Here is a 26,143-nt window from a genome sequence, read left to right as displayed (position 1 = left end):
ATTTGGGGCTTGTTAACTGACATGGAGTTGATGTTCAGAAACAGAACATAACTGACCAGAGAAAAGGTTGCTGAGAGCATGAGAAGGAGATGAAACTCTGGAGAACAGGGGATGGAAAACGTCTTGAAGCATGCTAAGAAAAGGACAGAGAACTAGGAGAGTTCTGACAGTAAGGCCAAGAGAAAGAGAGAACAAGGAGGAGGAGGGTGAGGTCCTGGGGATGACCAAGGGTGGAGAAAGGGCCCCCGCACTGGAGTTGGGAAAGCCGCCAGGGTGTTCAAGCACGGCAATCTGACAAGTAGTAGAGGTGGAGCCAGATTACAAATGACAACTAAGAGGGTAGAGATAATGGATACAGACCATGTGTTGTGGTGTAGAATCAAAGTGTTGACAGGAGATGCTTTGGGTGATGGAAGGTGAAAAAAACACACACACGCAAAAAACACAATAATTTAGAGGGGGAGGAAGGGAGAATCAAAAGAAGGCTTATTCTCAGGGTGAGAAGACTTGAGTGTTTGACGCTCAGGGAAATGACCCAATAGCAGGAGAGAAATCAGTGCACAAGACAAGGAAAAACTGATGTTACGAAGTCCTAGGTGAGGGAGGGCAGTGCTAGGTGAAAGAATGGATGTGGGTGAGCTGGCATCGGCGAGGGGGAGGGGCACCACTTCCCATGGGGGTGCAGGGTATGCACAAAGGCTGAAATAAGTGTGGTGGAATTTGGTACAGGCGTGAGTTGGAGAAAAGGCCCAGACCTTGGAGATCTCTCTTTCAAATTAGAGGGAAAGGAAGCAACTGCCGAACAAGTCTCAGGCCATGCTGAAGGTGAGGGAACTTCAATCTGCACTAGACCGACTCCACCTTTTTCATCCTCTGTCTCTTACGTGCAGGGAACTGGGATGTAGGGTGTTCTTGCATTTCTTCAGCAGAGAGGCATGGGGTCAGGTGGGAACAGCAAGTGTGTAGCTGGATTTACTCAATGGTAAGCATGGGGGTAAAACTTTTAAGATACTTTAATTATACAAAGGAAATGCCAATGGCTATATGACTTCAAGATGACAGAGAGGGTCAACATTCTACATTAATTAGCATGAATAACTCACCTTGCTAAATGAAGGAAATTTAACTACTTAGAGTATTATTTATTGTTATCAATTCTAGACATTTATAACTCCAGTAAGCTACAGTGCAGTTGTTTCTTCCACGGGATTTGTGTTCTAAAGTCCCTAAGATGAAAATAACACATACTCCAAACTGAGCCTTGAAAAAACCTGGGAAAACATACCATGTTTTTAACAAGATATACAATTACCATCAAACCAAACTGCTTTTTCTATGCTTTGGAAGAAACTGTAGTCTCTCCCATCAAGGAAATGCTCATGTTCAGGGGCCTTGATGTATGGAAAACATCTTTTGACACCCTTGAGAGTCTCAGTCAGCATGGGAGATGCCTCAGAGAAAGAGGTGTTCTTGATGGGCTCTCCCTGAGGGAAGGACGAGTTGCTGTCTCCCATTTCAATACCCCTCTGTGCCAAAATAATTGTGGAAAAATTGCCCACCCTATTTAAATTGCTATTTCTCTGTAATTCTCCTCAGTACAGAACTGAATCTTTGTAAGTTAAATACATGCACCATCTTTCGCCACAGTCTATATACCCACAGGTAGTAGACCCATAAATCTCAGAGAGTCAAAAATGTATTTTGCTAGCCAAGCTGTTCTGGTACATATGGGTAAGCCATCAAGATGCTTCATCTTAAGGAAATTCCAAATGGAAAAACATTTATCTTTTAACTAGAGACCTACCTCAGTTGGCTGATCAGCTGGTTGTGGGATCATGAGTTGGTTGTGATGCTGTAGCACCGTCTTCAAGTAATCTAAAACAGTCTGGCAAGGTACTGGGTGAAAGAAATTGCAATGATTACACATTAGCTACCCTGCCACAAAAATAAAAACTTTAAGGTCTATAAAGATTTTTGGTGTAAACTTCTAAAAAAAAACCAACTTATTTTCTAAAGGAATGGAATCTTGTATTTGACATCCACAGAGATTTCAGTTTGTAAATACAGAACAGATGCTACAGTTTGGGGAGATCAGACTCAGCACAATTCACTGAAAACTTTCAAGTCAAACTTACTGTAAGATGAATCTGGGTCAACAACAGTGACAATGAACAACTTAGAAATGTCTTGTCTTTCTTCTTTGACTCAAGTTGTAACATTAGTACTCAACCAAATGAAGCTTTTTAAAATTAAAGAACTGAAAACTAATGTTTCACTAGTTTTTAATCAATAATACTCATTTTTAATGACATATTTATGCCTAGTTTTTCAGTAAGCAGTAATGCCATGTGATTTAGTCCTCCTTCCCAACAGGAATATACCTGATCACACAGTTCTTACTATAAGTGTCCCATTCTCTCTCCTTCAAGAAACTCAAATTTATTTTGTCCAGTTCAAAATTAATTAATTCATTTGTCCAAATGCGTAAGTGGTTATTATGCATTTAATTAACTGTGGCACTATTTTTTTGAGGCTTAGTCTTATAGAATCATTAAAACCAAACAGATAATAACCCAACATGGAGTCTGACATTTTTTTGTACCATTGCATAAATAATTCCTATAGCCCGTTGAGGTGTATTAACTAATTATTTTTAAAGGTCTTGGTAGTTGAGCTAATAATCTAATTTATACTTATTACTGCCACTAATCTGTCTTAGCTATGTGTTTTCTCAAGATGTTTTTGCCACACTGAAGAAAATAATATTTACCCTAACTCCCAATTTTAGAGTATCACCACTGAACTTTCTTCATTTTGTTTTTCTCACTTTTTTTTTTTTTAAAGACAGCAAAAGAAATTAACATTTTTATCCACTGCTAACAGCTTTGGATTTTTCAGGTGACAACACATGTGACATAACAAATCAAAAACTATAGCAACATCTTTTTGAAGATTTTTGAATGATAGGAAATAGAAATAGGTTAAAAATTTTTTCTTCTTGCCAAAAAGTATTTTCTTAAATAACCACCATTATAGACCTGTGTCTTACAGTCAGTCCTGTGTCACAGGCACTCTAGAATATAGACATTTAAATATGCTTTTCAAACTGAAGAAGCATTCGTTGAATAACCACAAAAGTCAACAAAAAGAAGGCATATCTGTATCAATTTGAAGTAGGCCTTTTATTAAACCAAAGTCTAATAAACCCTGGCAAGCATTCACCAGCCTGTTCAAAGTCTAACCCACCTTACTGATTCCATAGTGAGTGAGAAGGAATCTTTTGCAATGGGCATTAATTAAAAGTAAAAAGCAGAAGACTTGAGAAACTAATGGAGTCAGGAAACAGGTTTGTAATTGAATTCTGGTTTTCACTAACTGTGTGGCCTTAGGGACTCCATTTTTAACTCCTGTGTCTAAGTTTTCTCAACACAGAACAGGAGGATCCTAAAAGCGCTCTGTCCTCACGGTTTGTAGTTAGAATCAAACATAACTACGTATGTCACTGGATTTACTTTGGAAGTTTTAGTAAAATTTCCTAATACTCATTAACTGATTAGGATTTGAACGAAACTTCTTTTGATTCTTTACCTGTATTTTAGTCATTAATATGTTAATTTAAATGTTTAAACGAAGCACAAAAATACTTACAAAACTATTTAGTATGATCTCAACCATGTTAAAAATAACTATGTGCAGAGAAGAGATTGGTTAAGAGATAAGCGGAAGTATGAATAATAAGTAACCATGAGAATTGAGGTAATGTTACCTTTCTCCTTCATCATCCTTGTAAAAACTATTTTAAAGGATTTCTACAGTGGGCATGCATTATAATTTAAAAGTTGTTTAAAGAATGTCTGCATATCTGTTGTCTCCCCTCTCTTTTGCTGTATGTTAACTTCAGCCATCCCTGGAATGGCTCAGAGGCCAACTCTCCCATTCTCTACACCCCTATATTCAGGCAGCAGTGCTAGGCTATAAGCTGACTCAAACACGCTGGAAGATGACGGAATTCCAGATGCATTTACTGGCTGGTTGTAGGGAGTCTATTTAAGGCAAATGGGTCCTGCAGGTTGACATCTGGGCTTAAGGTTGAAAGGCCAAGAAAACTGAAGACAAGGCTCTATTTAGCCAATTGTTAAAAAACTGCAACAGTCACTGCCCCAGGCCCTCTGAGTAACCCCCGCCTGCCTGCCTGCCTGTCCCTCCGTGGCAAACTCCCAGCCTTGATCCTTAACAAGGCACAGGTCTTCAGGATCCTTTTCAGCCTAGAGCTGAGTGCGCCTCTGGTGTTAGAGATTCAGAACATTACTCTTGACTGGGGGCTCTTTGGAGAGTTGCCTAAATTCACACAGGAAGCTGTAGAATCAAGTTAAATATTTTCTGTTAAAAAAAATCCGTCTGGAAAGTGATGATAGTTGTGTCTTTTAAAGTGGAGATGAAAGGAGAAGGAAACGTATTATACTTACCCACAGCTACAACACCATGCTGCCTGCCTGGGAGAAGCACGGGGCACTGGAAGGAGAATTGTGGAAAACCTCCTGACCTCTTGTCCTCCTGCTCTGCTACCCTACACTTCTGTGGGCATGTTATGTAATTTCTGAGTGAAGACATGGGGCCCTTGCAAATGGGGAGTAAGTGGCCATGTGCGGTTTTGTGCAGTCCAGGCCAGCCAAGCTCCTTTGGTCTCCTAGGAAAGAGTGAGGTCAGGGCTTCCTGGCAGCAAAAAAAGTCAAGGGGATTCTCAAGGAGCTGCTCGTGCCTCAGAGGCCTTCACATCTAACTGTCTCTTTGTGCAAATTGTGAATTTTAAGCAAGTCACTCTTGCTGATGGAGAAGCTAGAGAAGCTACCACCTCAAACCCACTGGGTAGATTTCATTTATTCACATGCCTTCTGCCAAAGAAAGTCAGATACATCTCATAGGTTTAATGAGAAAATAAATGAGAAATTCAAAACTGTAGTAACTTATTAAAGGAATAGGAAGATATAAAGGTACCTTAATGTCCCTAGTACCTATTCTGATATTGATATTTATCATTTTATCCTCCTCTATGTAGTAACATTTTAAAATGCATATCAGACAGTCCTGGAAAGAGTATAAAATACCTGGGAGGAAAAAAGCAAAGTAGGAAGATCTTTTGTATCAACAAAGTAAAAACTGAGAGGAATGGGTTGCAAATATTCCATCATGTATCTAAGCTATCTAGATGAACATGCTACCCTTAAAAACGAAGATGCCCCCTGGCCTGGATGGCTTGTTTTCATCATGGTCAGTTTGTTAAATCTACACAGACAGGGGGCTTTGACATTCTAAGATAATAGTACTATATAACAGTTCACTGACAAAAAAGGCTGGAGAATTGGTCCCAGGGTAATTCTTGGGTACCATTTTTGTTCTTAATGTACTGACTCTGGCATTTATGAATTGTGTGATCCTGGGCAAGTTACTTAACCTCTCTTGGCCTGTTATCCATCTGTAAAACAGGGATATTACCTACTTCAAACAGTTACTGTGCCGATAAAGTGAAATAACACTTGCAAAGCAGAAGACACCTAGCAACTACTGCCGAAGGAAAGCTGTTGCTATTTTACAACTAGGAACCTACTGAATTACTTGGAGAGGCCATGTAACTGACTTCGCTGACTTGACCGTTGGGTTGTCTGCGTGTTAAGGAAGACTCTTTCAAGGGAATGGCTCCAATTGTTTTTTTTTTCCATCTTAAAGGTACTTGGGTCTCAAGTGCCTAATTTTCATTATAGATCACTGTATTAGAGTCTTGATCAGTTTCCCTTCTCATTCCTCCAGCATTATTTAATCTACTTTGCTATATAATTGTCTTAAAACATTTATCCAGATATATACCACATACAATATTATAGGGAGACTGAAATTATTTACTGTCCTCAGATGACCATGCCATCTGTGTGCTGATATCAACTTTAAGTGTCCTAGTTACATTGTCTCTGTAAAGTATAAGCTCCTGAACCCTAAGTATCTAGGAATAAACGACAGCTTTAAGTGTTACTCGGCCTACAGATGCATAGCTATGCTTTTGATAACGACAACATTCTGTTTCTGCTTATTTTAATTGCCATGTGTAGATGCTACATGCCTGACACTGGGCTAGGAATTGGGGATACAGACATGACTTTGACTTAGTTTCTGCCCTCAAAGACCGTACATGGCCTGCCTCTCCTTGTATCAGGCCATCAGAAGAGAGAGATGCACAAAAAGTAAAACCTTCCTCTGATATCTGCTTTAACAGAAATATGCTTGATGTACAATGGAAAGTAGTTAATTTTGCCTGGGTAAAAGATTTGTTATAGAAGAGTATCACCTGAACTGGGTGCTGATGGATGAGAGGAGTTTCTCAAGTGGTGTCCTTAGACTGAAAAGAATAGGAATATGGAAAGCCCAGAGACATAAAAGTTTATGGCTGCTCAGGAACCACAAATTGTCCAGTGGGATTGGAATGTTTGGTGTATGGTGGGAACTGAGGGTGCAGTTTATAAAAATGGACGTGAAAAGATCCATGTCATGAAGGACCTTGTGTGCCTTGCTGAGGGTGATGGAATTCAATTCAGAAACTATATAAAGTCTTTAGAGACTTTTTGGCAGCAGGTGACATGGGTCTTTTCAGTGGGAAGAGCCTGGGGTCTAGGAGAGAAGCCAAGTGGTTATTACAATAGCCCAGTTGTGAGGCAGGCCCAGAGGAAAGCAATGGGGCAAGAGGACTGATGGATATGTACGAGGTAGGATCCACAGAAGAGACTGACTGGTTAAGGGATGCTTTATGGGTGGATCTGACATTCCTAACCTGAGTCACTAAATAGCAACCTCCTTACAAGATAGGAACATCACTTATAATCTAAGAAAACCACTTAAGATTTCTGTACTACTAGGCACAGAAGTTTCCCTCTGTTTCTTTAAGTCACCATTTATTGAGTCTCCATTTACTAAAAGATCTAGGAGGTACTCAGTTGCTACTTAGTGAATGTAATACTTCCAACATTATGACAGTATTATTAACCTCACTTTACAGATAGGGTAAACAGGCTTGGAATGGTTAAGTGATTTGCCAAAAATCACAGGTAGCAAGTAGCAAGAGCAGAAATCCAAATCCAGGTCTGACTCCAAATTCATTCTCTTCACTCATGTGCTCCCTCAATATCGCCTAAAGCTATAGTAAAAGTGATGACTTTTATCAAATTCTACGTAAAAGAATTTAATTCTTTATTCTGCTATGTTCCTATCATTTGACCTAACTTTTTACTCAGAATATATTTACACCTCTTCATTGTCCTGATACACATTAAATATCATCAGGATGGTTCTCAGGACCAGAAGTCGACCAAGCATTTTTCCACGGGCACTTCTGGGCATGTGTGGGTTTGGAGGGTGGTGAGAGCACTGGAGGTAATAGCAAATCTACACTGCATTTACTCCAAGGGCTTTTTGTTCTGGTGAAATTACTATTACCTAAAAACTGACATTACTGATTTATCTTTCTTTAAATCTTCTTACTTAGAAAATGACAACTGTGGACTAATAGGATCAGAACTGCATAATTCCAGGTAAGTACCCTAGTTGGTCCTCATTATTCATGGATTTTGTACTTGCAAATTTGCCACTCTAAAACGTATTTGTAATGGTCATTCAATATTTGTGGGGCTCTTGCAGTCCACTTGCAGATTACTGAAAAATTTGAGGAGCCAATGCACACATTCCACCTGAGGTTGAACTAGGTAATGCTCTGCCTTATTTCAGCTCTCATAGTACAAACAAGTGTCCTCGTGGTCTATTTAGTGCCACATTTTTTGCATTTTTGTGCTTATTTTTGTAATTTCACCATTTAAAATGTACTCCAAACATAGTGTCGTCTACTGTTCATGAGTGCAAGAAGGCTGTGATGTACCTTACTGAGCAAATATGTGTTAGATAAGCTTCATTCAGGCATGAGTTATAGTGCTTCGGCAGTGAATTCAACATTAATCATCCAACTCTATGTATTAAATAAGGTCTCTTTCAACAAAAATTACATAAAACAAGGTTATGTGACCAGAGGCTCATAGGAACCTAGCTCTGTATTTCCCCCAGGAGTAATGGTTCAGTATTCAGTGTTCACAGTGACTTGGTATTATAGAGTTATGAGGGTGAACTGAGATGATCATAAATATAACTTTTAAAAAGTAGAAAGTTCTTTAATAATATCAACGCCAAGTATCTCTTCCCTAAATTTGGCATTTAGGAAATTTCAAGTTTTTTAACATCATAATTATTTTACTTTGAAAGTTATTTTTAAATTACCATATTTTATGGTTGTAAGACCCACATTTTTTCATATTTTAAAATCTCTGAATTTGGTGTTCAAAGATAATTATAATGTGCAATTGTAATCTGCAGTGTTTTTTTCTTTTTTTTCTCCTTTGTAGTGGAACATATAAGTATTGGTGTGTTTTATATTCAATGGGGTCTTATATTAGATGAAATAATATTTTACGTTGACTCGCCCTTGTGAGTTCTCTTCACCTAGTGCTGACTGTAAGCTTTGTAAAGGTGACTACTCTATCCTGAAGCCTTCTCCACTCAAGTTTCCCCATCCCTTTCCTTCGTTTAATAACCTCTCAGCTCTTTGTATTCCTAATCCAAATACCTTTACCTTTTTTCTTTTAACCTATTTTTACCTTTTCTTTTTAAAAAATTTAAACTTCAAACAGACTAATTTCTAGTGTGATAATCTAATACAACAGAAAATGTGCTAATGATATTTCCTTGGGATAAAAGTATTTAATTGCCTATATTTGCAAGTCAGTTTGGAAAGTAAGTTAGGGAATACTGTCCAGAATTTCACAAATAATACAGTAACACAGGCTCTCTCAGGTGGTGCTGGGAAGAACACCTCTCCCCAACCTCGTTCTTTTTGGTAAAGTTTAACACCTTCCTTTCCTCCTTTTATAGCTGCCCAAGTGAAATCATTTTTTTTTCTTGTAAACTATCAGACTCATTTCTTTCGGACTCTCACTCCAAGAACTGCTCCCAGGTATGAATGCTTTATTTTTATTTCATAAAAAATGAAACAGGAATCTCAGAGTTGACTCTGGGGAGGCAGAGCAGTGATTGAGGAACAGCGTCTCCGCGTTGACCTTCGGCAGGCGCCACCACCTCCTTGTTAACCTTAATCTCCTTTGCTAACTGCTGGATGCTACTATCTCCTTTGCAGTCATCCGTAATGCTTGGCTACAGAAAGAGTGATCCCACAACAGAAGGATAGGTTCTACCAGAAGAAAGCCTCAGGTCCTTCCATGGAAATGTACTGGACTCTAGGACAACAGAGACATACTGGGGCCATTGGGAAGCAGTGACATGGCTTAGGAAAAACTGATCCCAAATTATATTGGAGAGTTACTGCTTGCAAAATACTGTTACACGTAAAACCAGAGTATTACTTGCTGTACTTTTCTTTAAATGGGTGTCTAAAAATAATAAATTTTCCCCCTCAAAATGTATAGCTAATAGTGAAAAGTACATTCTTGAGTGATCTCCTAGAGCCTGGTTTGTTGTTTAGCCAAAGATGGAGTTTGGGAGGTGAGGGCAGGAGGGCAGCAATGTCTCTTTTTGATTCAAGTTTTAATCTCCAAGTGACACTTGTCCCTGGGTAGTGAGTATATGTGTTAAGTAATCACAAATAAACTTATTATTACCTGCATTTTACACTGATTTTTTTTTCTATTCATAATTGATAAACTTTTTTTCATCTATATGGTTGGGTTTCAGTATGGATCATTAAAGCAATCGTGGTTCTCCATGTAAAATGGCTCTTGGTTCAAGTTCATGGAGACGATTACCAACAGGGCTGGAAATGTTTACAGTAACAGTAATTAGTCTAATATCAACCTGTGTAATTCAATGTCTGACCATCAAGAGGGCTCAAGAAATTGTAGCATTTTCATGTTTCTGGGAAGTAGAGGACAATGATTAGTGGCAGGCCCACTGATTAGTTATCCCTAACACAAGACGTTTCTCTGAGTATGGATTCAGGAAACAGAAGTCAGACTGAACCCCAAATCTGCTTAGGACTTACCAAAAACAGATGGTTTGCCAAATAGCTAGGATTAGGAATTAGACAATAATACTCTGGACATTTGTGTCACCTGTCCTTGCACTCTAAAACTTTACCTAAATGGCTGATGTAAGTATCTGCCATTGGTTGATCAGCAGTATGCTCTTTTCTCTCCCAATGAAAGAGAAGGGTGGGGGAATAAAATGGGAATACCCTTTTGAGGGTAAAACCTACAGTTAATCAACCATAATTTATGGGCCTGCGAAAGTTGTAAAATTCCACAGCGTGTTAGTTGCACTTGTATCCCTCTGACTTGGAGAAAGCAAAAGCATTCTGGATCCACTGCATGTTTTGGAGTTCTACCCAGTCTCTCTCCTGCAGTCAGTGCTGGCCTGGCTTAGGAAGGCTCCCCAGACTCCTCATCTAACCCCATGGATCACACACAAAAACAGAATGGATTTACTTTACCTCTTGCTTCTCCCCAAGATAATAGCACTAAATCGAATTCCAAAATATTCTGAGCCAAACCTTAGGTCTATTTGGGGTATTCCTTTAAATGAAAGGACAAAAGGAAAATAAGTGGCTGCATGATTAAAAAGGTTTGAAGATATTGTTCCAGTTAATGATCTTAGAATCTTTTGTAAGCCACAGACACACAGGAATGAATTCAAAGACATAAGCAAAATCACTACCTTCCCAAACAGTGAAAACATGGCTTTGCAACCCAGAGTAGATTGCGCCATAATGAATTTTGCTACTTTGAAAATCTACCGTCTATAGGAGACAGGAATTTCCTCATATTTAGCCAGGGATACAAATAGTTTGGGATCAGCTTGATTACTGGTCCATTTTTGTCTACTCTTTTTAGTTTACAATTGCTGATTAACTTCAAGGGGAGAGTTCACATGCTGAAAAGAGACTATGCCTGTTGAAACTTAACAAGAAAGCGAGAAATTAATGAAACAGAAGAGACTATTTGTTAATTCGAGTTAAGTACTAGTCAAGTACTAGTTAAGTACTAGTCAAGTTCTGTCACTAAAGGTATCATTTCATTTTGGTTTCCACTACTGATTAATAAAACATACATAGCAAAGTCTTTAAAAACACAAAAGCCATTTTAAAGGAATCAGGCCATATTTCGAAGGAAACTCAGGTTCATAGCACTTGGCTTATTTCAATCTTACTGTACCAAATGTAAGAACTGCTTTTATATCGATAGAGACATCTTTTAGTAGGACCATGGTCTTCAGGCCTACACCCAAGAAGACCATGGCTTAACCATAGCCAGGACAAGGCTAGTGATTCATCTCAAAATCTGTTTGGCACTGATAGGCTAAGGGTACCCTGTGCATGCCTGTTTTTCCCACTTTTCTGTATCACTGGCCAAAAACAAACAAACAAAAGCATACACACATACACACACATGAATGCATACACACATACATAGTGATGAGACAATGGAAAGGAATGAGTTGCAGTTGGCTTGTAAGTAACATGTCAGGTACCTGGGATGCTCTCTAATTTCCTCCTGAGCTCTTCATTTTCTTGTTGCAGTGAAATAACCTCCTGCTCCAGCTCTTGGCATCTAGGACAGTATCCTTCCTCTTCCTCCTCCTCTTCCTCCTCTGGCAGTGTAGAAGAAGATGGGTGGCCATGGGATTCGGATGTTGCTGGGGAAGTCCAGCCACCTAGTGTATGCACGGGGGAGGTTGACAGAGGATCCACATCGGCCAGGTGGCCATACTCACTGACTGATGAGGGGTTTGGAGTTGGAAAGCTCCCCGAGAGCAGGTAATTTTGTAGGGAGTCAGTGAAAACTCTCAAAAAGGCAGAAGTCTGTTGTTTCCTTTGCATATACTGCATCTCTATGTCTACATTGTCTGAGGTCTGACTGTGGACCCCTTTCCCAATGTGACACTGCTCCTGTCTTTCGGTATAACTCGAGCCTTCCTGCTTTACATAAGAAATCATGGATTGGGAATGGTTGGAGTCCAGAAGTTTTCCTCCACAATTTAAGAGGCTCAGAACTCGACTGCACTGTTGGGCAAAGGCATCCAATATCATTCGACTCTCTGAAACACATGAAAAGACACATTAGAGATCAATAACCAAAAGCAAGGGATGAGTAAGGTCCTCAATTTTGAGTTTAACATTCAAAAATGATAAAAATATGTATTTGTTTCTACTCTGTCACAAATCAAGGTGACATGGCGAGTCCACTTTTAATAGGATGCATACACAGCTTCCTGTTGTTCTGCGACTGGTGGGGTGCCTGATGAGTTACTCCTAGCCCTTTACTCTAGGAAATGGCTGGACTGCAACTCCAGAGTATCATGCAGAGATCTCCCTCTTTGTGGCATTAACTGGCCTGCACAGGTCTGAACTAGCACCTTTGGCTTCATTAATATCTTTAATGAATCGAGCCAGCCACTGCAGACTCAATTCCTCATTGACAGAAGGGCTTAGAGCAATCATTACTTCTATTTCTGGAGTGCCCTCGTGCCCTTGCTATTAATCAGCTGATACAATCCCTGCCGAGAGTACGTGGCTCCCACATACAAATTGAAGAAAGATAAGTCTTTTTGAAGAACTCACTAGACATCGAGGTAAAACAAAGAGTGGACCTACAAGGCAGATGATGATAGCTCAAAAGCAAAACTCTATGTGCCATCCAATATCTGTATTCACTATTCTTTCTTTTAATTTATCTGCCAACTTGGATATCATGCCAAGGCCAATGTTTAGGCTGATCTATGTCAGTATCATATGAAAAGCAGTAGTGCCTCTTTTCAGAGCCTCTTCCATTAGATTGCCAAATCTCCTAAAATGGCTTATGCTAAGAGTGCCGGTTAGTTCACATACATGAATTCCAAAGCATATTAACTGTTAATCAGTAAAAAGCAAAAAGCAAACAGAAAGCAATCAATTCACTGAAAAAACAAAGGAAAAAAACCCCAAATTGTGAAAATGTGACTTAATGTCATCAGTCTAAGGGTCTTGAAAATTCACTCTAACATAAATGTCACAAGGCAGATTCTCTCTTGACTGCCACCCAGAAGAGGCTATTTACAAATGAAAGAGAGATACTTTTTAGGGCTTACAGAGTGGTATGAGGATTTCCTCTCCCCACACCCAGAAAAATGGCAACAAACAAAATAGTTTAGATTTTTGATGCCAATAACTATTCTTTATGATAGTAACTAGCTACTGCTGTCTCTGAAAATGCTGACTAGTTGTATTCTTCCCCAGAAAACAAACAAAAGCCACAACTTTTAAAGTGAAAAATGGTGAGATATTCAAGGGCTTCTATGGAAACAATGAACCGGAATAGTTGTGATTAGAAATTATTTCTACAGAAAATCCAGGGATGTATGACCAATGAAACCACCCTTCAGAAACCTCCACATACTACTACATGCTCCATTTTGTACTATTCTTTCCTGAGTAACTAAGATATTGGGGTCCAAATCTCCTTTTTAAATTATTTAATAAGAACACAAAGCCTATGGCACAGTGCCTGGCAAACAGGAAGCACCTCTCACATCTCCCAAAGCTATAAAATGCTACTATTCCTGGATCCCTCTGAAAAAATTACAAGTCAGAATATATAGACTAGTACTCTTCAGTTCAGGAGAGGAAGGGAGACAGTAGAGTCTATGAAGCCAGTAAGTCTGAGTGCCCTTGGGTTTCAGGGCCAGCATAGTACCTCAAGAAATATTTACTGAATACATGCAGAAGCTCTTGTAAAAAAAAAAAAAAAAAAAAAAAAAGAGAGAGAGAGACTCTTAGTTTATGGCATTTTCAGATTTACTTGGCTGGGGTGGCAGTGGCAAGACTACTTAGGCAGGCTGAGAGTCCACAGGATTATTTTCTTCTCGGCAGAGTGCATCCTCATTCTAAGGAGCAGTACTGCCCTAGACACAGGCAGGAGGGCCCGGCCTAGACTCTCCTCCACCAGCCTGCCCTCCCTCTCCCCAAGGTGAAGTACCCAAGATCCAGGAACTCAAACTGCTTGGAGGGCCTGTGGTCTCTTCCCTGAGCCATCCTCCCCAAGACAGACCACGGTGCTGGGGCATCCATATGTGTGTATATGAGCTCTCTCCTAGAAGATGATAAAGCTAGGGGTGGGAAGAAAAGGCCATGAGTTGCTGCAAAATCCAAAGTCACACCTGGTCAGTATGAAGGTGTCTTTGTCAGGGTAGGTGGACAGAACTTTTAAAAGTTAGCCCAATTCATGCCCCTTAATTATTAGATATAGGGAATGTAGGCCTGCATTTTTTTAAAAAAAATTATTAGTTTCAAGTATACAGTACATTGGTTAGACATTTATATAGTTTATAAAACGACCCTCTTAACTGCTCTTTCTCTCCTCTGGCTCTCCACCTAGCCAATACATTAATGCTAACTGCATCCTGTGGGTCTGCATTTGTACTCTTGTCCCGAATCCCTCAAATATCAGGCAAAGGCCTGTTTTTTACATAATTATTTTGAATGCTGAAGAAGAAACCAGGTGCTGGGTACAGTTTCAGGCTAGAATTGATTGATGGGACTGTGAACTTGGCTGAAGAAGCTGCCAACATAAAGTCCTCTTACTATGTTGGAGAAAAAGGGATATGGATATAGAAAGTATCTTTCACACACCAAGCACTAGAACTGATAATGTCTCCTCTGCCCCCTGCCAGGTGAAATGAAGAACTGAGCTCATAATGTAAATCAACACTAATGGGGGAAAGGCCTCAAATATTGGGGTATCATTTCTTTATAATGACCAAAACCAAATAAAAACAAAAAAGTAACAGCTAAACGATATAAGCGGGGAGATTTAAGATGCTGCAATCTCATTTCTTCACTTGCGGGTTTTTGTTCTTTTATTAGTAAAATCAAAAGAATGATATTGATTGGGAATTTTCAGTGCTAGCACACTAGCAGTTTTCATTCATTTTAATCCTGTAATCCCATTCTAGACCTGAAGTTGTATTTACTGTTTGCATTTTAATCAGCATAGTCTCAATTGATTTACAGCCTATAACCATTAACATAACCTTGATGAAAGGAACAAAATATGAAAAGTAAGGCTAAAATAGAATTGTTTAGAAAGAATTGCTCAATATATTTGTTCTATGTCCTAAAGAACACTCAGTATTTTAATCATCTTGATAAAATCACATTAGGGTATAGATTTTAAGGAAAAAAATCTGACTTAGGAACAAGTATGATTTGTTTTCTTAATTGAAGGATAAACCTGTAATATGCTGAGAAAAAAATCATTATGTACGATCCTACATTATGAAAATAATGTATTAAAGTGCAGTCAGAATATCAGAGAATAGCTACAATCACAAAGCAGTTCTTGCCTGCAGTTTTTTTAAATGCTTCATTCTTAGAAATGATATATACAAAACTATAACCCTTAAAATCAAATTTCTCTTTTCAGTATCTTAACATATTTGAATAACATTTTAATATCTGAATAGTATTTTACACTGAAGAGTGTGATGAAAAATATTACTTAATATATACTGCAGCCAACAATACTTTAGCTTTCTAGACAGAATTACAAATCCAAGTACTGTGTGATGCCCATTCTTGCTAAAAAATAGAGAAAAGTTCTGTTTTCATATGAACACAACTGAATGGCCACTGATCCATGATTCATAATTGAGCTAAGTGTGAACATGTATTTTGAATTTTTTAAAACTTTTTTTCCCCTAGTCACAGAATGCTCTACTCAGATGATGGCAGCGAAGGATAGTCAGCAATTTACAAAGGAGCTTTAAAACTACTTACTTTGCCCCTAACTTTGCTAAAATTGAACACCATGAAATGTTAATAAATCACAATCACAAAGCATTCTAAAATGGCCACTTCCAATTTATTTTGCTTTGTTGTGCAGTCTGTTGGGAGATAATATCATGTTGCAAATGTGCCAGTCTGATTCCAAAATCTGAACCCATGATTATTTTTTTAATTAAAAAAATTTCCTTTTTAGAAATTCTTCGGAATTTAAGTGGTTTAATCCATCCTAAATCTGATAAGTGAATAAGAAGAGGTATGGGAACTAAGCAATCAAACACAGGCTTCCTACTTTAATGTCCTTCTTTGTAAGTAAAGCCTTGAATGGAATTTGCCCATCACAGCATATCCCCAAGAGCATTCTGTTTCTATGAAGGAGATCACAGCAGTCGAGAGTAGTAGTAACCTTTTGATTTTAGCCCAATGAAGGGTGAAATACATTAATATTAAAAAATGCAGAAGCAGAAAAAATTTTGTGACCTACTATCATGTATCCATATATCTACCCAAAGGATTTTCAGCTAGTTCAAAATATATAATTTCTTTAAAACATTAATATAACTTAATTTTAAGACAAGACTTCATGACATAGAAAATAGAAGTTAAAAAATGAAAGCCTCTTTGGAAGCATCAACCTTGTCTTAAATCAATTAACTATGTCTTACAAAAAAAAAATGCCATCCCATTTTTTTTCATAATGGCAAACATCAACACAGCAAAACAGGATGCAATTTTTCTAAATAAATAAATCAATGATGTGTCAAAAATTAACAGATGAGTTAATATACTTGGTGCTATCAAAACCAGATGGTGCTTCCTAATACTCATCCTGCTCAGTCAATCCCTGAATATTTTCTGGACCATCGATATATAAAATAGGATGCTGCTATTTGTGATGGCAAACAAAAGCAATCATGCCTGCCAAGCACATACTATAACAGGCAGCATTTCAGCTCTGCTAGACAGAAAGTAATTAGAATGCTTTTAATGTCCAAAAGAATGATGCTGATAGGCTGCCACAGATGTGTAGATTTATGAATATTTATATGGTGGTTTATAGCTGACACTTTTATCAGTTGAAGAAGATAAAATATCTGCCTGACTCAAAAGCTTGACAGTCAGGTTAATAAAATCTCATTAAAGAGAATGACCTATGCAATTATATAGGATTTATTGTAATTCATTTTTGATTGTACTCTGCTTAAAGATGCAATTTCCCATTTCCTGATGCCAAATTTAGGCTGCATATCAAGATCTACATGGTTTTAACTCTAAGCCTCCCACAGAGGAAAAATATGCTTTTAAAACCATGGTATATTATGCCTTTTAAGGAAAATTATACTCTTCATGAGATTTTATAAGCATGTTGAAAAAAAAATCTATTTTTAATCACATGTTTCTCCTCTCAATGGTTTATGGCCCTTAATGGCAAATAAGATTCACTTCAACCCTTTCATCTTTTCATTGCACTTGCTCTGGACACTCAGTCATCTTTCTTCTTCTTTCCTTGATTCATTTAATCATACTGATATTCTGACTATTTTCGATTTACTAGGTGGCCTGAGATATTTCAATAATACTTTTGTGAGGGTGCAACAAGCAAATCATGACTCCCACCCCCACCCCCACCCAGTATGCTTAAATGGCCATCCGTTGTGCACACATGCTCATTGGTTCAAAGTGGAACCACTAGTTCCTCAAAGAGCCAATCAGGTGACTGTCCCTCTGATGGCCACTCACATCACAGTGCCTGTTAAGAAATGGCTTTGTCCATCAATGATTAATATTATGACCACAATTCATGACGCTTAGCACTATGAGCTTTTTCTTTTTTTTTGCCCCAGACTATTTTCTTTACTTCATGGAAGATACCTACCATTTAATTCACATCTTTCCAACAAGCAAGTGGCATCCTGTCCTTGGTGTTATCACACTTACCTCTCTTAAGAAGAGCTTGCTGATGCCCCTCAAACTCCTTATATTTATTTGCTTTTATAGGGAGTTTGAGGGGCATCAACAAGCCCATTTTCATTCCTTTAGATTCAGTGATGTGATTTCCATCTGGGGACAGAGATATCATAAACTAGACAGAACATTAGAAGAAACACTGAAAGAACATTTAGGACAAGGTAAGAAAGAGGAAAAAAAAACAAAAAACCACAACCAAAAAAACTACATATGAATGAAAGACAGCAGGGAAACTGCCAGAGTAGAAAGGACCATGGACAGAATAGCAAGTGACTGGTGTAGAGAAAAGAAGAAATAAAACAAGGTTAGAACTATGGATAAAAATGGAAACGAGAGGGGGCAGATTTATAGTGTATAAAAAAAGTAAAAGACGAAGTCAGCAAAAACTGAAAGGAGAAAGAGAGATGAGATTAAAGACTCAACTGGGTAGAAGAAGACAGGGAAAAACCCCAATGAACATGGTGGAACTGAGGTTATGCAAAGGAGTAAGCAATATATAGAAAAAAGGAAAAGAATACAAATTCCTGAAAAAAAAAAACAAGATTAAAATATAGAAAGATAAGCAGAGCTGAGGAATAAAACTGGGCATGAACAAGTTAGTAGTAGTATAGAAAAAAAGACCCCAAACCCAGAGAAAAAACCACAAACCTCTTAAGGGGTGGAAACAGAAGAAAAATGAGGAAAAAGGAAGTGGGCGAGGAACCTAAAAATGAATATAAAAACACAATACTGGGCCAGGAACAACGTAAAGCGCGGGCGCGCGCGCGCGCGCACACACACACACACACACACCCATAAACAATAAGGACATCCACATAAGAAACCCACTCAAAGCCATCAAACATCTCCAAATCAGTGAGAGATGTGATAGAATAAGTCTTCACTATAACCTGTAATTAGATTTTCTTTCTCCAAACCAATCCTTCATGTGTCAAAATATTGACAAACAGAACATTAGCGTAGGTATCTATAACTCATTTAGAAACAATGCTCATATTTTCATTAGAAATAAAACCTTGGATTCATTGATATGCAGAATTGGGGGGGGGGGCCCTCCAAAGTACCATAAAAGGCCTGAATTAGTTCTGATAAGCGGAATGAACGTGGCTGCCAGTCCTCAAGGAGCGGAGAGCGTCCTAGGGCGCAGGCCCCACGCTCTGGCCTTTCCACTATCCCATCTCCATTCCCGCAGCCCGGTAGGAGACCTGGCCTTTTCCCAAGGGGCCGCCTACTGGCTCCTGGCAAAGGAATAGAATCTTGTACCCTGGGGTGTTTGCGCCCAACGATGCATTTCCGCAGGCTCCGGCCCAGAAGCTCCTGGGCGCGGGACCCGCGGCAGAGCAGTGTCCCACCCCGCAGGGGGTGTCGTGGACCGAGGGCCTGGAGCGCCGAGGCTCTCGGGGCTGGAAGGAGGGGCGGGATGTCTCCTTTCCCGAAGTTGGCCTTAGGGGCGAGCGCCAGTTCCACCGCATCGCTGGCGTAGAGGGGCCAGGAGTCTCACCACCGCGTGGCTTGGGTTCTGGGGTGGTGGGGAAGAGAGGAGCAACGAAAGAGGCACAGAGACACCGCGCACAAGAGCCTGCTGAGTAAACGGCGAAAGAGAGAGCATCAAAGAGATGGAGAAAAGGAGGGCCAATAAGCAAAGAAGAAAAAACAAATTAAAGAAATAGGTACATGGAAGTGGAAGGGGAAAAAGTGAAGCAGCGGAGGATAAGGGGAGGGCGTCCCAGAGACCCTACAGAGTAGCTCAAGCTTCTCCGGGAGCTGCCTCGACTGTTACCCTAGAGTGTCCAGTCTCAATCCAGGGCCGCGCGCAGCTTTCGCGCCAGAGCTGCCTGCTTGGTCCCCGCTTGAACAATTCCCGCTGCTGCGCTTGGTGGGCGCCAAGCCGAATTCGGGCGGCGGAGCCACCTGTTAGGTGGCGCGCGCGCCGTCGGAAGCTCGGGATGCGGCGGCAGCGCCACAGAATTCTCCAGAAGTTGCTGCTCGCGCGGGGAGGCCTCCGGGGCGTGCCCCCCCACTCTCCCTTCACGCTCCTCCAGCCAAGCCCACCGCGCCAGAGGGTGTCCGGGGTCCCTAGCCTTCCCTTCCTCCGTCCCCACCAGTCCCCCCGCCGGAGCGGGAAGGAAAGTTGCGCCCAAGAGTTGGTACCTGCGCTGAGCTCCAGGCTGGCGCCGTCAGTGCCCGCGCTGCTGCTGCCCGTGGCGGCCGCCGGGCCCGAGCCGTACCTGACGACGGCGGCGAAAGACGAGGACGAGGAGGCGGCGGGGGCCGCGGGCGGCGGCGCGGGAGTCCTCAGGTGGCCCTGGGACGCGGCGGACGGAGACGACGACGAGGCGGCGGTGGCCGCCCGGCCGGGCCCGGGGGAGTAGGTGCTCTGCGCCTGGAACTGCTGCTGCGGCGGCGGCGGCGGCTCGCTGCTGCTGATGGAGACTGCTGCGTGCGGCGCGAAGGGCGGCGGGGGCGGCCGGACGTGCGGCAGCTCCACCAGAGTGGGTCTCTCGTAGCGCTTGGCCAGAGCCGGTCTCTTGCCGGGGAACGTCTTGAGGACGCTGTAGGGGCTGCGCTGCTTGTAGATTTTGGGGACGCTGGGCCCCTCCTCCGCCGGCTGCATCTCCTCCTCCATGCTGCGCCTCAGGGCCGGTTCCCGGTCGCACGCCCCCTCCCCGCCGGGCGCCGGGCTCTGAGGTTGCCTCCGCCGCCCGCCCGCCGGCTCTGCCGGTGTGCGCGCGTGTGGGAGGGTGTGTGTCTGTGCCGTGGTCGCCGCCGCCGCCGTCACTGCCGCCTGTCGCTAAGCCTGGCATCGCTGAGCCCCCGCGCGGGGGGCTGCCGCCGGAGAGCTGATTGACAGGCCGCCTCGCCAATGCCTGGAGGGAGAAAGGAAGTAAAGAGCAAGTGTTTAGGGTAATATCTGCTAATGATAATAGGGGCGGGGGCGGGGCCTGGCGCCGCCGCTGCCCGCGGGGTAGGCCCGCCGGGTGTGGGTCTTCGACGGGGAGGTGGGGGAGGGACGGGGACTGCTGGGGCCAGGAAGGCGACCTGGTAACAGGGTGAGGTTCGGGCCAGGGCGAGACTTCTGAGGTCCAGATGTAGAGTCGAGGCTTCTGCTGTCGGCGGCGTCCAGCTCCGGAAACGAGCGCCTGGCGCCCCCCAACGCGACCCTAAACTATCGGCGTTGCACAGCGTGGCGGGTGGTAGTTCGGCAGGACTGGGCGGAGTGGTTAGAGTGCGTGCGTGCGTGCGTGCGTGCCTTGGGGAGGTATTACAGCCAGTTCTTTTGCGAATGGGGAATTGCTCCCCCAACCTTCTGAAAAGAACTTTTGAAGGTCTTGACCCAGGTCGCTGCACGTTGTTTGCACGCCTGCGCTTCTGCCCATGTCCAGCACGTGGCCTTTGAACTCATGCTAATCATAAGAACGCACAGGGCGTTGGACTTTTAACAATATTTCATTAATTCCCTATAGGAGCCCTGAGGATGCGTAACAATCATTTCACCCATTCTGCAGATGAGAAAACTGAGGCTCCTTGCACAGATGTATCCGGGGTCATTTGAATTCAGATCCTCACTTCTCATAGCAGATAGACTGTGCAATTGAGAAAATATGGCCAGATATCTCCCTTTGGGATAGTGATTAGATAACAATGTTATTTTAAGACCAAGGTGGCCAGAGAGCCCTCACTCTGCATTGCTCAGCCTGTTCCTCTCTGCATCTGAGGCCACAAGGCCAGGGTTTCTGGAGGAAACACAATTTCAGTAGTTGTTTATATGAGAGAAGAGTCTCTGTGATGTGGAGGAGGATCTCCATATGGGGTAGAGATGTCTTCAAATCCAGAGGAGTGTCCTGGCATCTCCCAGCCATTTTTTTTTTCTTTAAAGCAAATCTTTCTTCTCTTAAGCTAACTCCAATATCATCATACCCCTCCTAGGATTGATTTCCAACCTTCAATCTTCATTCTTCAGGTTAGAATTCTGGGTACATCTCTTCCTTGATGTATGATTCACCTCATCTTTCCACTCTGAAGTAACATTCCTTTTCAGAGCTTTCCTTTTAGTCTTGGGAAAATGACCCATTTTCTTTTTCTTCGGGTTCAGGCCCTTGGCCTCTCATTTCCCACATCTTTCTTACGTTGGAAGCAGCCTCTCTCTTTCTTGGTTCAGCTTCTGTGTTCCTCTACCCTAGAGTCTGTATCTCTCCTTGCAACCTCCTCAGATCGTGCTGTGGTTCCTCCCCAACCTCCATTTATTAGAGATGAAATAAATAATGCCATAAATAAAAGTATTTGGGAGTCCAGGAACTGTCAGGACTGATTAGGGCATAGAGGACGTTTTCTTTCTCATTATGCAAAAGCATTTCATGGAGAAATAAAAGAGGTTTCATTGTAACTCATGCATGTCATATTTCAAGGAATTCAAGATATTAATCATATTTAACATTATTTGCAACGTTTCTCCCTGGCTTCTGAAAACTGCTAAATGAGGACACGTGGATCACTAGGAAAAAGGGAGACAAGCATGAGAGGGACAGTTAAGAAATAATGAAATGCTGGTGAAAGACAGGGAGAATTAGATGCCAGGGAGATGTTTCTCAGGCACATAAGTGAGAAATGGGGGAGCTGCTTCTGAGACATGAGACAGCTAAAATTGAATGATATACTGGAGGAAATAAATAACAAACCTCCCCACACTTCTCTTTCTATAAAGCAGTTACGAATTTTGCATTGCAATGTTTTCCTCTCACTTTGCTGCCAGATAATTTGTCAATAAGTCTTGGCTTTTGAAAAGAAATTGGGGTAGTGGCAGTATGTGTGTGGTGTAGGGTGTAGAGGGGAGAAATTCTTGAGTTCTACTGAAGAAGAATTTCCCATACCTGAGGACTTTCTCTTTTGCTTATGTATTTTTAATTTGTATCATCCTCATCACTTCAAACACCTTAAGAGACTGGGAATAGTACTTCTTTTGTTATATTTTACCTACCAAAAGGACCTACCAGCCTGTACATCAAAAAGTGGTTGTTTCTGTAAAGCTAAATGCTAAAATTAGTGGTTTAACTTTTTTTTTTTTTTTTTAGTGGGTGGTGGGAGAGGGCACTGAGAGGAAAAATATTATAAATTTAAGAATGAACAGCTTTCAGATTTTCATACTAGCAGTCACCTATGTCTGGGGTCCATAGAAAAATGAAGTGCTTAACAATCACTCTTTAGAAAATAAAAAGGGCATTGATTCTAAATGTGGAGTTGAACTCAGTTTTAAAATTGTAACTGACCTACTAATTCTTGCCTGGGATTGTACTTAGCTGAGTATTGTACATAAATGTATGTATTGAATTGTTTATAAATCACTGGTAGCACTTTGTAAGCATTTTTTTCTGTAAGTTATAGTCTAAATTATCAGATGGTGACTTTGCTGTTATCTTCTTTTTAGGGTCTCAAAGGGGCTCATAGGATAGTAATTGCACTCATGCTTTAAATCTCATTAGATATTTACTCTTTATCTCAGGAAAATAGATAGTGAACTTTTAAAAGTCAAGTGGCTATTTATGGACAGGGTGATTTTTTGATTGGCAGCATGTCAGTTTCTTGAACCATCCAGAATATAGCTTTTACATAATGTCAGCCATGGGAAATGCTTTTTTATTGCACCAATTTCAATGATATTTAATGAGCTTCTGATTGACTGTTTGATCTCCCAATGTTTTGTGCTACTTTTAATTCATTTCATATAATAGAAAAAAAGTAATTGGAATAAAATTTTGTGACAAGATAATGACCTTCCACTTTGAAATTAAATGTCTGATTAGCTTCAACATTTTAATGCTGAGATGATATTGCAGCAGGAACAGGGGTGTGCATACTATCATTTGGTGGAAAATGACTGAGGAATACCCCTTTGTATTTCCCATTGCATAGCAGAAAGGGCGTGGTGGCCTTAGAATCATAGACTGATAGTGCTAGAAGGGACCTTAACGGTCTTTTATTCTTGTAACTGAACCTATACCTATAGTTTTTCTTTGCCTCTGTCAAGTGGTTGTATAAACCATGCTTAAAATCCTCCAGTAATGGGGACTTCACTACTTTCAGAAGCATCATTCGCCCAAGGATTTATTCAACAAATATTTATTCAGTGCCTACTTTATGTCAGGTACCTTTCTAAGCACTCAGGGATATAATGGACCCAGATTCCAAGACCCTAATATTATGGAATTGAGTGGGCATATAATAAACTAGTAACTAACCAAATAATAATAATAATAATAATAATAATAATAATAATAATAATAAATAGTATATAATAAATATATTTATATCACTTATAAGAAATATATAATATATAAAATATATCACTATTATTATTTTAGATAGAAATAACTGATGAAAAATAGGGTGGGATATTACTTTTGATAGAGTGGTTTGAGAAGGCCTCATGGAGGTAGAACAATTGAGCTGAGAATTTACTCATGAAGAAGCATCATCCATGAGAAGAGCGGTCCAGGCTGAGGGACAGCAGGTGCAAGAGCCATAAGTGGGAACAAGCTTGATGTTCTCAGGTTGCCGCAAGAAGGGCACGTGGTCAGAGTGTCCTGGCAAAGGGCAGAGCCCAAGAGGCTGGGTGCCGGCTGTGCAGGGCCTTGTATACCTGGGAACACATTTGGGATTTATTCTATGCAATGGGAAGCTTGGAGGCGGTAACACTGGGGAGTGACATGGCGAGATTTATGTTTTTAGAAGATAATCTTCAGAAAAGTTAAAATGATTTGTACAGACATAAAAATGAACCGATATTAAAGATTTTATTTAACTTACTCCATACCCTTATGGTATTCAAAGGAAAAGTCAAAAAAGCACAAATCGATATGGCATACAGGAATGTTCAGTTGAAGGCATAAGTTTTTTTTCATGTGTAGACTTTTTTCTGGGGGTTGTGGGTGAGGAGGGGAAGGGAACCTCTACCACACAGGGCAATTGGCATGTCTATCAGTTATCTAAACTTTCAGAGTTGTAAAAATAGTTCAAGGACAACACAAGAGTAGAATCAGATAACTGGGGTGGGAGTGCTGCATGTAGACAATATATATTTTTTTCCACGGAAATACAATTTGTCTTCTATATTGCTTTCTTTAGAAAAACCTTTTCTTTTGAAATAATTACTAATTTATGGGAAGTTGCTAAGATAATACAGAGAGGTCCTCAGTACCCTTCATCCATTTCCTCCAAAAGGTACATTTATTTTTTTTAACTCTAGTTACATAAATGGAATCATGCAGTATGTGATCTTTTGAGATTTTTTGCATAGTTTAACACCCTTGAGATCCATCAGTGCATCAATAGTTTGTTCCTTTTTTATTGCTGAGTAGTAGTCCATGGTATGGATGTTACACAGTTTGTTTAACCATTCACCTATTATAGGACATTTTGGTTGTTTTTAATTTGGGGCTATGACAAGTAAAGCTGTTCTGGACAGTCATGTACAGGTATTTGTGTGGATGTAAATTTTATTTGAGAGTAGATGTCCAGGAGAGGATTGCTGCTGGGTTTTTCTATAATGTTTTAAAAGATTCATTCTGGTTTGTGGACAATGGACTGCTGAATATCAGATTGGCAGCATGGAGACAATTTATTTTCCAAACAGTGACTGAGTGACCTTTTTAAAATATGTCTCTCCACTGCCCTCCATTGCCTTTGTCCTACTCTTCCAATCCATCCAAATGCTTGCTTCAGGCCCTCTTGATCTATAACTATCCCTTATTTTTTGGACCTCATTTCTTCTACCCTCTCCTTTCGTTATCCTACTCTTGTTTCTCTGGTCTTGAACATGCCCCAAATTTCTTGCTTCTGGGTTTTTACTCTCAAAAGTTCTTCCGCTTAAAATGCTTTCTCCAGGTATCTGTGTAACTTCCTAGCTTATCTCCTTCCAGTCTTAGCTCTAGTATCTCTTTTTCAGTGAGGCCTTCACTCGATTTGTATAGTTCATCCCAGTCCCCTCCAGGAGGTCCTCAACCTCTTTCATTCTACCTCTTTTAGTTACAATGTTGATGAGGAAAAAAATTAATTCCCAGCCAGAGCTACTGTCTGTGCAAGTTTTCTCCTGGTACTCTGTTTCCTCCTACATCTCAAAGATGGGCACATGAGGTTAAATTGCAGGTTAACTTGAGTGTCTCAACTATTGCACTCTGAATGAGTGTGGGTGTGAGTGTGCCTGCATTCAGCTCAGGGTGGGTTCCCACCTTGCCTTGAGCTGCCAGGACAGGCTTTAGCCACCTGCAACCCTACACTGGAATAAGCAAGTTGGAAAATAATGGCTTTACTTGTTTTTATTAAAGGTAT

The 26,143-nt window shown here is 40.8% G+C and overlaps 1 protein-coding gene across 3 annotated transcripts in view; it reads right to left on the bottom strand.

Annotated features, from left to right (window-relative positions):
* The window catches only part of BEND4 (BEN domain containing 4), a 32,315-nt gene extending 11,832 nt beyond the window's left edge, over nucleotides 1-20,483 (bottom strand). For all 3 annotated transcript variants that reach the window (XM_016160753.2, XM_016160754.1, XM_016160752.2), the window contains exons 1-3: nucleotides 19,973-20,483; nucleotides 11,566-12,132; nucleotides 1,805-1,896 (exon numbers count right to left, since the gene is read on the bottom strand). In XM_016160753.2, coding sequence (XP_016016239.1) covers nucleotides 1,805-1,896; nucleotides 11,566-12,132; nucleotides 19,973-20,447 — 1,134 coding nt within the window. In that variant the 5' untranslated portion in view covers nucleotides 20,448-20,483. The remainder of the gene's footprint in view (nucleotides 1-1,804; nucleotides 1,897-11,565; nucleotides 12,133-19,972) is intronic.
* Between the last annotated feature and the right edge of the window lie 5,660 nt (nucleotides 20,484-26,143).

Source organism: Rousettus aegyptiacus, unplaced genomic scaffold (genome assembly GCF_014176215.1).
Source record: "Rousettus aegyptiacus isolate mRouAeg1 unplaced genomic scaffold, mRouAeg1.p scaffold_m13_p_10, whole genome shotgun sequence".
Classification (NCBI taxonomy): domain Eukaryota; kingdom Metazoa; phylum Chordata; class Mammalia; order Chiroptera; family Pteropodidae; genus Rousettus; species Rousettus aegyptiacus.
The sequence above is the reverse complement of the archived record's forward strand: the minus strand, read 5'-3'. Positions and strand labels throughout refer to the sequence as shown.